The sequence below is a fragment of the Triticum dicoccoides genome, chromosome 3B, assembly GCF_002162155.2.
Source record: "Triticum dicoccoides isolate Atlit2015 ecotype Zavitan chromosome 3B, WEW_v2.0, whole genome shotgun sequence".
Classification (NCBI taxonomy): Eukaryota; Viridiplantae; Streptophyta; class Magnoliopsida; order Poales; family Poaceae; genus Triticum; species Triticum dicoccoides.
The window spans coordinates 422,317,156-422,330,300 of record NC_041385.1 but is presented as its reverse complement, the minus strand read 5'-3'; the positions used below and the strand labels follow the sequence as shown (position 1 = coordinate 422,330,300).

At 48.8% G+C, this 13,145-nt stretch overlaps 1 protein-coding gene across 1 annotated transcript in view; it reads right to left on the bottom strand.

Moving 5' to 3' along the window:
- Positions 1-8,769: 8,769 nt before the first annotated feature.
- The window catches only part of LOC119276290 (DEAD-box ATP-dependent RNA helicase 26-like), a 9,686-nt gene continuing 5,310 nt past the window's right edge, over positions 8,770-13,145 (bottom strand). The window contains exon 9 of the mRNA XM_037557322.1: positions 8,770-9,359. Coding sequence (XP_037413219.1) covers positions 9,132-9,359 — 228 coding nt within the window. The 3' untranslated portion in view covers positions 8,770-9,131. The remainder of the gene's footprint in view (positions 9,360-13,145) is intronic.

The following is a 13,145-nucleotide window of genomic DNA, read 5'->3' as shown; positions in this document are numbered from 1 at the left end:
TTCTCCGGTTCCCTCTCCCTTCCCCTTTTCCCTTCCGGAAAGAAGGAAAAAAAAGGGGGTGAATCCTACTAGGAGTGGAGTCCTAGTAGGACTCCCCCACCATGGCGCACGCTCCTGGTGGCCGGCCTCCTCCCCCCTCCTTTATATACAGGAGCAGGGGGGCACCCAAAGACACAACAGTTATTCTCTTAGCCATGTGCGGTGCCCCCTCCACTGTTTACTCCTTCGATAGTATCATCGTAGTACTTAGGCGAAGCCGTGCGTGGATCACACCACCAACACGGAACTCATCGACTCCATCGACACTCTGCTGGATCAAGAGTTCGAGGGACGTCATCGAGCTGAACGTATGCAGAACTCAGAGGTGCCGTATGTTTGGTACTTGATCGGTTTATTCGAGAAGACGTTCGACTACATCAACCGCGTTAAGTTAACGCTTCCGCTTTTGGTCTACGAGGGTACATGGACACACTCCCCCCTCTCTTTGCTATGCATCTCCTAGATAGATCTTGCTTGAGCATAGGAATTTTTTTTGAAATTGCATGTTGCGTTTTCCTACAGAAACACATTTTCCGTTTTGGATCCTTCGCGATAAAAGATGGGTCGGAGATTCGTTCCTGGGAGGATTACTGGCTGGGCAATGCCAGCCTCCGAGAACAATATACAGCTTTGTACCGCAATGTTCGCGATAAGAATGATACCCTAGCGCAGGTGCGCAGTTCATTTCCGCCGAATATTTCTTTTAGGCGGGATTTGACTGGCCCCCGTCTTATGTCATGGCAAAATTTATTGTCTCGATTGGAGTCGATAAACCTGACACAAGGACGGGATGCATTTCACTGAAACCTCACTACATCTGGGTCCTTCATAGTCGACTCTATGTATCATGCGCTCACGCATTCAGTGGTCCCAGTGGATAATAACAAGAAAATTTGGATGTCGAAGATTCCACTAAAGCTTAAAATCTTTATGTGGAATCTTCGAAAGGGAGTTGTGCTAACGAAAGACAATCTCGCCCGTCGCAATTGGCATGGAAGTAAGAAGTGTAGTTTTTGTACTCATGACGAGACAATCAAACACCTCTTTTTTTAATGCAAGTTTGTGCGCTCTACGTGGTCAGTCATCCAAATAGCATCCAATTTATATCCGCCCACAAGTGTTGCCAAGATTTTTGATCATTGGTTGGACGGCATTTTAGATAGGTTCAAAATGCTAATTCGGATGGGAGCATATGCCTTATTATGGGCACTCTGGCTGTGTAGGAAGGATTTGGTTTTTGAGGGCAAAAACACCTCTCCTTTGCAGGTTATTTTTCGTTGTATGCACTCGCCTCATACATGGTCTACACTACACCGAATGGAGTATCAACCACTATTCAAGACGGTGTGTACGCGGTTGGAGCGGGTGGCCAGGGAGGTCTTCACTCAGCATGGGTGGCAGCATAATCTACGGATAGCCGCACCAACTCCTTCGACATAGGCGGATTGTTGGTCCTATATGAGTTGCTGATATGTCACCTTTTTTATGTTCTTTCAATTTGTTTTTGTTTGGCTATGTGCATCTTAGTTATGCAGAGGCCGGGTGATGCTCATTATATTTTGTATCCGCTTGATGCTATATTTTGAGTCAATAAAAATGCCCTTTATCGAAAAAGAATCTTTGATGCTAGAAATATTCAACAAGTTTAAAAAGATCAAACATGAATTACCTTTTTCATATACATAACTAGCTGCTGCCTTTTCATTTGCATTGTACATGTTTTACATCCTAAAAATTACAATTACATAACCAAATGTAAGAAATTATAATCCATACATTTTTCTCACTACATTTTATTAGTTAGTTCACACATAAAACATTTCATACTTATCAACTATAATGAAAGAACAAAATATAATCCTATTTTCATTCAGTCGTACAAGTGAAGTTAGTAATACGTTCACATAAAAGTAAGTTTCAGTCTATGTAACTTAAAACAATAATATTTCATCGAGAAGGCCGCTTATCTCCCTGATAATGCTTATCTCCTGGGAAATATGGAAGGAGCGAAACGCTAGAGTTTTCCGCAACACGGCCGTTCCAGTGGGAGTGTTGGTCGCCAAGGTTAAAAGGGAATGCTCGCTTTGGAGCCTTGCGGGAGCAAAACATTTGTGTAACATTATGTCGAGAGAGTGATGTACTGTATTTGGCCTTTGGCCATACATTCTTAACCTTCTCTCTTAATCAATGAAAATGGCAAATCTTTTGCCTAATTTCAAAAAAAAAAAGATTGGACATCAGAACCTTTGGTACTACACAGACTCAACAAGTCCAAGAACATCAAACTTGCATTAATTTTTTTCATATATATAGCTAGTCAGTCCTTTTCATTTTCATTGTAACATTAAACATCATGATCTTTGATAGGAGAAGATGCGATCCCACTTGTATAGGTATATTGATTTTCCATTTACGAAGCCATTACAGGCTCTTCGCGATGGTCATACGAGGAAAAATGAATGTTATACACAACCATGTTTGTGACGGCGTGCTACAAATCCCCTTCCCGCCAAATATATGCATAGAAGTAAGGATGGTAGGGCGTGTCTTCGTTCATATAAAAAGCATATAAAGAAGATAAACATTGATCTCCCGACTAGGTATAAAAAGCATAGAAACATGGATGAATGAAGATGAGTTCCTGATCCTATAGTCCAAATATATATTTTTAATTCTTCACAGAAAACCCCACAAAAACTCTGTACCTTCCTAAAGGAAAGAGAATGAAAAAGTTCATACACAAAAGATATAGGTTTCCCACACCATTTATCAGAACGACGAAGCCCAAGATAAACTCACCACCACACCACTGGCAATGAGTTGTTTCCAATAGTTCCAAGATGGCCACGTCAAAAAAATAATACATATAAAATTCCTTGAGATTACAATGCTTTGATACAAAAATCCTAGGAAGCTAGGAACGTTGATTTTATGAACATATAGAAACAACGCACTCCTAAGTTGTTTCCAATAGTTCCAAGGTGCCTAAGTTAAAAAAAATGATGCATATAAAATTTTCAAAATTACAACGCTTCAATATAGAGATCTTAGGAAGCTACTCCCTCTGTAAAAAAAATATAAAAACGTTTAGATCACTAAAATAGTGATCTAGTGAGGAAGTGCAAATTAAATAATAATGCTGCACTCTACAACATGCATTGCCGTGACCACGGGTTAACTCTAGCAGGCTTCAATCGAGGGTATTTAGCAGTCGGAGGTATGATGAACTGACCATTGCTCATATGGTTAGATTCTTTACGGTAAAACCAACCCATCTACTTAGAATTTATTTTCAGAATTCGGATGGTCGGATAGTCGAGAGTAGGTTAGACTTAACACGGATGGTAGGATATTTTCAGAATTTATTTTAGCCTCTTCGGTGCCTTTCTTTTTCTGTGGTGTGATACGTCTATTCAACTACGAGTTGACTATCGCTAGTTTGTTAATCTCAAGACATGTCGGTTGAGTATCCCAGATATACTCAAATTGACGCAAAAAACAAGAAAACAGTAGAGAGAGTGTGTGCGTTTATGGAATAAGTGTAGCATGTTCTGAGCGTCTCCGTTCATATAAGTTACTAAAAGAAAAGGAAAAAAGGTTGAAGGTATGATACGTGTCTCCTGGAAAATTTGAAAGAAGCGAAACGCTAGAGTTTTCCACAACACGGCTACCCCAACTTCCGTTGTTGTTGCCAAGATCAAAGAGGGAGCCCATCTTTGGGCGCTGGCTGGAGCCAGGCACCTGAGTACTCTAAGGCCTTGATGGGAGGTGCTTAGAAACCGGATTTTTCTGAAGCACCGGTGCCTTTTTCTACAGGAGAGACGCTTAGTTAAGCGCCTATCATATACAAATAAGCACCGGTGCTTAAGAAAAGCCTGGTTTATTTTTTAAAACACTTCTCCTAAGCACCTTCCATTGTACAAGGCCTAATGTTGCGAGAGTAGTCTTTTTTTTACCGCTCTACGGCTTATGTCTAGACCTTCTCCTTAATTAATGAAAATGGCAAGTCTTTTGCCTCGCTTTTAAAAAAAAAGATACTGGTACGTGGTGGCCTGGTGGGCGGGCGCGGCAGGTGGTGCGCTGCATGGTGAGCAGCTCACGCACTGCGAGCGCCACCCCGAACCGCCCGAACCACTTGGCGTCCGGTCGGGTGTGCCTTTTGGCGTGCATGATTGTGCCGCGCCACTTGCCAGTAGGGCCATTTCACACCTCATGCATTCAGGCTGGCAACTCACCCATAACCAAAGATTTCTCCAGAGGTCCTGCACTGCACTTGTGCAGTGAGTAATGGCACCTGCGTGCGCACAGCTGGCTGTGTTGTCCGAGGATGGCCAGACGACAGTCTTGACATTTCCAACGGAGTAGAGTATTATCAGGGATTGGACCAAAATTATTGAGTCAGGCTTTGGTCTCAATGCAAAATTTTGTTGCTCCAAACAAACCACAGACCATTCCCGTAGTAGCTGCTCTCTCTTGAACGGGCAATGGGTTCCAAGCTCCAACACAAATGTTGTGACGTTGACCGTGACGCGCCCACGACGCCGGCATGGCTCCCCAAACCTCTCACCAACTTGACCCGGCACGCTCAAGCATAACCTGCAACTGCCGATCTTGCATACCATCCATACGCTAACGCTACGCACTTGCTCTTTTCTTCTCTTCCATTCCATCCGATCTGTTCCTAACTGTTTGTTCCTCCTCACGAAAATGTGGTGGCCGGTGAACAATTCGTATCATGCCCCCGTCTCCCTTTGGTTTTAGGTTAACAATGGAATCGCTAGAAATTTGTGGACTTTGATTTTTGTTTTTGTCTTCTGAGATAGCTCATGGTTCGTTCCAGTCTATACTCACCAGCAAAGTCGTTTCTATTCTTGATTGATTGTCCCTGTATAAAACCATCATGTTTCTAAATTTATTCTTGGTCCTTGCCAAGGATGACAAAAAAAGATAGCCCGCTGACTGTGGGTTTTCAAGAATTTGCCATAGCAGAGCCGTGGAGGACTGACATCAATCCAGAAGGGCATTACAGGCACGCAAAATGCCAGTGATTAGCCGAAAGCAACATAGGCTGATGCATCTTCCGTTGCTCCACCTCGCCTCTAAGGGCGTGTTTGGTTGTCATCTGAGTTTTTGCCTGCATAGCATACACTTCCCAGCTTGTGGAAAAAACAGGCAAAAAATTAATATCTACACCCCATTTGGTTGCCCGCATCAAAATTGTCTGCTTTAGGGGATAGGTTTACGCACGATGCTTGACGTCTCAACTCACACAATTACATGTTGTTTGGTTACACACAAGTTGTAAAGTGTGCTAACCTTGTACCATACGTGATGCGCTTACCCGCTGCACCTTACTACGATCATATCGACTACACCAACACTAGCGGAGCTACAAACAAATTGTTGGGCGGGCCAAGATTAAGAACAACACACACAAACAAAAACAAAATTTTGGCATTAATGAGTACCTTATCTTCCATTTTTTACATGATCAAATGAGCTGCTATGTAGAAAGTTATTACTTCCTCCGATGCAAAAAAAGAGTGTCATAGTTTTAGTTCAAACCAAAATACAGTTTCACTATTAGACTATTTTAGTTAGCCATTAAAGGACAACCTTGTAGACATTAGATATTGAGTCACATACAACAAATCATGTTTAAACCCTTTATCTGTTTAAAATCTTTAAGAATCCCTTTGCGTAGAATGTAAACGACAACTCTTCAGTGAATTATACAACCACACGAATAGATGATGATCTCACTGGAATTTATGGGATGATTCGAAGAGGTTGTTACCTGTGAGCCAGCTTACAGGGATTCAGACTACTTTGCGTGGGTCGTGGCCTCGTGGATCGGCCGACTGGCTGGGGCCTGGGAAGTGGCTGATGTGCGCAGTGTGTCGCGGGCGGCGGCTACCCCGTGCTGACAACGGCGTGTTTTTTTTTCAAAAACGAGTGGCCGATCCGCTGGGCTGATGCGTTGTGTTTTGTTTTCTGCTGCACTCTGAGCTACGCATAAATATTCTTTTGCCTCAGGTTGGGCGGGCCACGACCCATTTGGCCTTGTCATGGCTCCATCAGTGCACACCGATGCCACATCGTTGCAATGGCGATGAACTGCACGATGATGATGAAGTTCTTCACCCCAAAGCTTCGTGCCCCCTTGCCAACTTCAACCTTGCATACTCGTTGTAGCACAAACTTGGAGTTGGAGTAAGCATCTTCTACCGCCTTCATACTCTTAAACCCTCTGTTGCTGTTGTGCTTGTACCCTGACACTTGTTCATTGCATGCTTTCCATGAACTGTAAACCCCTAGAGCCCTCATGATAAACACCATATACCACTCATCCTAGCAGTGCACAAGAGCAATAGTTGATGCAACAAGCAATGGAGCACATAAACACCAAGCAATGAAGTAGAAGAGCAATAGTAAGCATGCATGATCATACCACCGCAAGTTCACCATCAGCGTGAGAGGATAGTATATATCACCTCAGCAAAATATACAGACCAACAAATAGTTTTCAAGCCCTAACTACACAAAATGTACGTCATCATCGCCATCGCCATCGCCGTCGAGGATCATGCACGCGGTAACAAGAGGCACTGTACGTCTAGTAGTAGTACTTGCCCAGCCAGCTCCTGAGCTAGAGCATCCTATGAGCGTATGCCATGGCAACAAACCCAACACCCTGATTCTTGTTGTCCAGCAGGTGACTCGAAGCAGCCATCAGAGCCTCCTGGCTGAAGCCACCTTGGTCCATGACGGCGGTGTACTGGTCAGGGTAGGCGTCGATCGACATGCTCAAAGGGATTGTCAGGGTCATCAAGGACTACCTCTGCGTGGTGTCTGGGAACTCAGGCATGGGCGAACTGAGAGGCTCACCGGAGTGCATGGCATGCTTGTCGGTTGCCAGCCCAAAGAAAAAGATGTGTTCCATCTGGTTGTAGTTCTGGATGGGTGTGTTGAGAAACTCCGCGTCTTTGAGGGTCCTAACTCCTAAGAAAGAAACATAATGTTGTTAATTGCGAGAAAGCAATGGTTGACAGGCTTAAAACAAAGGGAACGTGAGCTAACCGTGACGTGCCTGGTGTAGTGCTCTGCCTTCAGAACGATCGAGCAAGTGTTCTGATTTCATGAGACACTGCTAAGGTCTCTGAGCTTGGACACTACGATCCATCGAGATCTCCACTTCCGCGGAAAGCCCTTGTCAGTCCTAACCCACTAGATATGAGCTCACACATCTTGTTAAGCACAAACGTGGACATGAACGGCTGCTACTTCATGTTGTTTCACCTACCATCTTTCTTTGCCTTTGCGTCTGCCGTTTGTGTAGCGGCAGCAACAACAGTTGGCTCAGCGAGTACAAAGGTTGTAGGCACAAAAGGAGGACCCGTGCCTGAAACCTCGAACACATCTAACTCGGCAGGCACCTGGTCGGGTGGAGGGGGTGGGGCTAAGAATCCTTGACATAGGACGGAGGAAACTGGCTCTTGGACAGGACAATGGCCTGACTAAGATTTTGCATTTGCATGGTTATGTCTTACAATCACAATGAGCATAGCACATACTACCGAACAATCTAGTTCAACATAGCACAATATGAGCAGCATACATCACAACTACTCAGAGTGATCTAAACGCTCTTATATTTCTTTACCGAGGGAGTAGCTACCAATCAAGTGTGTTCAACACTACCCAAGCATGCCACAAATCCATCACCAGTAGGTACGACAACATCACAATCTACAAATCGGCACCCAAATACAACCCTAGCATCCTACAAGATGTTCACAGATCAAACGCTACCGCAAGCTCGAACATCAAACCCCACCACATGGTTTCAGATCTAGAAGTACAGAGAAGGAGGTGACTGAACTCATAGCTTGAGGGAGACGCCAAAACGATCGGAGAAGATGAGCATGGACCGCCGACCGGGAAGGAGCGCCGCTGACCTGCTCGTCGGTGCCGATGCGGCGTCGGAGGGATAGCTCAAAAGGGGGGAGAAGGATAGCAGGAGTTCCAACGGTTAGGCGAAGGGGGCTATACAGGGCGACTGAATCGGCGGAAGGTAGCTAAAATCCTCCCGCCGATTTTTCGGAGACGCGCGCGAGCTCGCACCATCTCCGTGGTCACACGAGCTCAGCGCTGCATACCCGTCCCCTGCTTCCGCCGACCAGCTGGCTAGAAACCGCCGATTCGGCCGTTTCTAGCAGGCCTGGCTAGGAGGTGCTTTCATGTTCATGCGATGCGGGCCAAATAGTGAACGCAGGCTATCAAACAGCCCAATTTTTTACCGTGCGGGCCTGGTTGGCCTCTATACGGGTTACCAAACACGCCCTAAATTCGCTAGCTAAAAAAACGCCCTAATTTTTACTGAAAAGAAATTCTCCTGCTGATTGGGACAGGATATGAATTGATCGAGCTGTACGAGTTGCCTACCTCGTCGTCTGTTTTCCCGACTGGTTAATACCAGCGCACACATGCTTGCAAGAGTCGAGCAACCTGACGACGGCCATCCTCTCGGTGCTTGTCACAGTTCTCCCATGTCCAAAACCAAAAATTATACGAGTATTTCTTAAGTCGGGGTGCAAAACCAAAGGCATCTTATCTTATCTAACAAAAAGGAGACTACAACGGTGAGGCAAAACCTAGTATTAAAGAAACGAGTATAAGCTGGCAACAAATATTTTTTGCTAATGAAGCTGGCAGTGAATAATGACAACATAATTCAGAATTCCGATTCCATAAGAATAGCATAAATGATACAAGTTGATGAATAATGTAGCAACGTGAGTGTATGATGTATTGCCATTCATTCACTAAATAACCAAATACCTCTCTTTCCTTCTTAAAGGAGCTCAGGAACAGCGCTATAGTTAAGGTTCAAAAATACCACACCGGATAACAATGTTATACCAGGAACCTACCTATTGTCAATCGAAAAATCGGTTGAAAAAGAGTGCAGCACCAGGGTACAGCACAGGCAAATTACTTACTGTTTAAGAGGCTGAGAGCAGTATGGTTGCACAAATGCACATAGTGCCTTCTCTAGCAAACAAATCCTGCTTCACCTTCAAACATCAGATTCACGAAGACCTCAGCCCAGGAACATTTTGAAGGCCCATCTTCCGAAGAATGAGTTCCGGTATGGCTGGCACAATTTCAAGCCCCATGCTCTGACTGAAATCCTCTGCAAGCTTAACAAGTCTTGACTTGTCTCTGCTGATGGTCTTGTTTGAGTTGTAGTACCCTAACCATGCTTGATAGGCCGATTCTTTCGTCTTTATCTCCACTCTCCTGATGGCACCTTTCACCTATCAAACCAAGGAAACATAAAGTGCCAAATACGTTAGCTTTACAGGGTGAAAATAGACTGAGATTTCATAAGCAGACTTTCTTGCTAAATCTGCACCTAACTAACCAGAGTACAAAGCGTGGTAGATGAAAAGATAATAAAAATCATATACTGCTTACTTCTGTTTGAATGCTTGGATTAACTGGAGGTGCCACCGTATCTGTTATTGACAGATCATTAACGCTACTAAGGAAATGTTTTTCCCAGTGAGCCAACAGTAAAATGCCTTGCCCTTCCTTGCCTTTCCTTTCAGTACGACCAAGTGTCGGGGGCGATGCTGATTCCACCAACACCTATGGGGACAGAGCCCCTTTCGGTTCGGTGGGGGGCGGAGAGCGCACAAAGAGCGGATCGAGGCGGTACACGCGGGCGATTTTACCCAGCTTCGGGCTGCACGGATGCGTAAAACCCTACTGCTGCTTGTTTGTGTATATTGGATTCTTGCTCAGAAGCGATGGACGCTGCCAGACTGAGCGTGAGAGTGTTCCTGGTGTTGAATGAGCCGAACTGGCCGAACCTGCTGAACCCCTTCTACGTTGCGCTTGGGCCTCCTTTTATACTTTCAAGGGGTTACCCACAGGTGGCAACGTAGACTAAAAGGGTAGAAATGGAAAAGGATGCGGTAGGTGCAGCTACCGCTTACTGTGGATACAGTGCACCCTACCTAACTCTAACGGCAGGGGACAAGGGCATTAAATGCCTGTCTGAGTCTCCTATACAGTGCAAAAGGTGACCGTTAGGAGCGCCACCGTTTGCCACGATGGGCTTCTCTTCATCTCTGCTTGCCACCACGTACCCCTAGCTGCACGGCCTCCTGCCACGTGTGCTTGGAAGAGCCCTAGAGCGACACGTTAGCAGGTGTGCTGGAGCGCGGGCACGAAGTGGGGGTTTCCCGCGGCAAGCTCCTTGCCGCGGCCGTCGTCTTGTCGCGTCCGGAAGCTTGTCGCTCGCCGGATCTTGCCGGGACGCAGGGCGTGTTGCGGCAAGCTTTCTTGGTATGCCTTGAGTGGCCTTCCCGGCAAGCTTCTCTCGCCGGGGTCTTGTCTCTTCCCGGCAAGATCCTCTTGCCGGGGCCTTGGTTGGCCTTCCCGGCAAGCTCCTCTTGCCGGGGCCTTGGTTGGCCTTCCCGGCAAGCTCCTCTTGCCGGGGCCTTGGTTTGAGTACTTTGTTCTTGAATGGTCTTCAAGGGAACCACGGAGGGTCTTGGCGGTCACCCGGCAAGCCTTGCCGCGGGGCGCTGCAACTGCCCGTGCACGAGTTCGGGGTAATAGGGTACCCCTACTCTAGTACACCGACAGGAGCCCCCGGGCCTGGGCCATACACGGTGCCGAGCGCTGTTGGGTCAGGCCCAAAACAGTGCACGGGCACGCGCGGCCTAGGTCACACCGCGTATCTCTCCGCTCCCACCGCGCACGCCCAGAACGGCACGCGTCAAACGCGGCGTCGTGGGAGAGATCGCGGGTGGCGTGCGTGGGGCTAAGCCCCCCGAGCATGCGTCAGGCCACGATGATGGGGGCGGTTCACGCCCTCCTCCCTAAACGGAGGTAGGTGTGGAGGCGTGGTACATTTACTGGACGGGGCCGGTGCGCGATTTTCGGGACGTCCACTCCCCGCGTTCACGGGGCGGAGCGAGGCCGCCTCATCTGTCGCCTTAGTTCTGCATCCCCGCCACGCGGCTCCCATGCGCTTGGGGTCACGGGCGGTGGAGTGGGAAACTGGGCCGTCGCGAGCGGGTTGGCCCCGACTCCCTGCCCTTCCCGTGCCTTGATTCGCTGAGCGGGGCGGCCGAGCTCCCACCCCGCTCCTTTATAAAAAGCGGGATGGGAGCACAGAAACCCGCACTCTCTCATCTTCTCCTTTCTTCAGCTTCTGCTCCCCTTTCTCGCATCTGCCATGGAGAAAGGGAACCCAGGCCCTTCATCGGTGGCGGCGAGGGTCGCCGCCAGACAGCGCATCTCTCCCTCTTCCGCGTCCGTGGTGGCAGAGCCAGCCATAAGGGGAAGAGGGAGGGGGCGAGGTCGCGGACGAGGTCGAGGACGAGGTCGAGGCGCTCGGGGAAGAGGCGGACGGGGCGGCGCGTTAGCTTCACCTCCGCCGGCGGCTCCTCCCCCCACGGCGGTCCATATAGGGGACGACCCTTGCGAGTTCTTCGTCAGGCTACGCCGGGCGCCTCGTCGTCGCCTCCGGCTTCCAGCTCCGTTTGCGCGCGCGATGGAAGTGGACCCGCCCGAGACGCTGAGACTGCACATGAGGGGCTGTGGGATCAGCGGCACGCGAGTCCGCGTTGCATTCCCAGCCCCTAATGTGATGTATCTTGATCGAGGGTGGAAGACGTTCGCCCACATCCACAGCTTGACGGAGGGGTTTACCCTCCATTTTAAGTTGATGGAGGGCGATCTCCTCTCCGTCAAGGCCTTCGGGTGCTTCGGCACTCGGGCGAAGTGCTGCGTGGACAGCTTCTCCGACAGCGAAGGCTCCTCCTCGAGCGAGAGCGACGAGGAGGGGAGCGACAGCGACGACGAGGGCAGCGGGCGGCGGGGTAGCGGGTCCGACTAGGCGTCGGGCGCCGCTTTGCGCGGCACCGGCGACCCCATCATCCGCGTCACCGGCTTCTTGAACTCCCCGGGGTCGTCTCCTTGGGCGGCTAGCGTAGGGAGGCTGCGGAAGGGGAAGAGGGCTGACGACAAGGCCGTCAGGTCGGAGTACGAGGGCGTGGTGCCCTCGACAGCGTGCTGACGTCCTGTCGCCCCGTCTTCGAGCCCCGCTTCCAGCGCCACCGTCGCCGTCCGGCCTTCGGACGGCCCCCGGGATGTTCCCTTGGTGTCTTCTGGCACTCGTAGCTCGCCTAGGCACTCCTTTTGCCCTTTTCGCCTCCTTGACCTGCCTCCTGAAAAGAGGGACAGGAAAGGGATTACGGGCATCTTATCTTTTTAATTTGTAAGCCTTCGGGCCTTAGCTGTATCTAGAACTTGTAATCCTCTCTTTCATGTTTTTCATCCTCTATGGACTGTACTTGAGTGGGATGTTTTTTAATGAAAAGGGGATGCTTGCCGGGTTATTTGTCTCGTGAGCTAAACCCACGCCAAGGAGCGAATCCTTGGTATCCCTCGGACAGACATTTCATCCCCCGGCAACAGGCCCTGCCGCCTTCCCACGTCGCTCAACCTTTCTCACGTTTTAGATGGAGGCAGGAACGAGGTGGGTGCGGTCTCCTCATTTCACCCCTTTGCTGCCGCGACTACGACCAAACTTGGCCCCGAGAACGAGCCCCAGGGCCTAGAGTTGAGGGAGCACGGCAGTATTCAGGAGGAAACGTGGTTTCGCATTCCCCAGTCCATAAGAGGATGCATGATGAGGGATGAAAGACTTATCTGATATTGCAGCCCCCGGCAACTCTAGTTTGCCGTGGACGATTCTTGGCACTCACAGCCCCCAGCGATACTGGCTTGCCGGGAAGGCTTTTATCTTCGGCAGAGAACTTCGACGTTCTCGATGCCGGCTTCCGGCAAGCTTGTTGCCAGGAAGGCTTTCATCTTCAGCAGAGAACTTTGACGTTCTCGATGCCGGCTTCCGGCAAGTTTGTTGCCAGGAAGGCTTTTATCTTCAGCAGAGAACTTCGACGTTCTCGATGCCGGCTTCCGGCAAGCTTGTTGCCAGGAAGGCTTTTATCTTCAGCAGAGAACTTCGACGTTCTCGATGCCGGCTTCCGGCAAGCTTGTTGCCAGGAAGGCTTTCATCTTCAGCA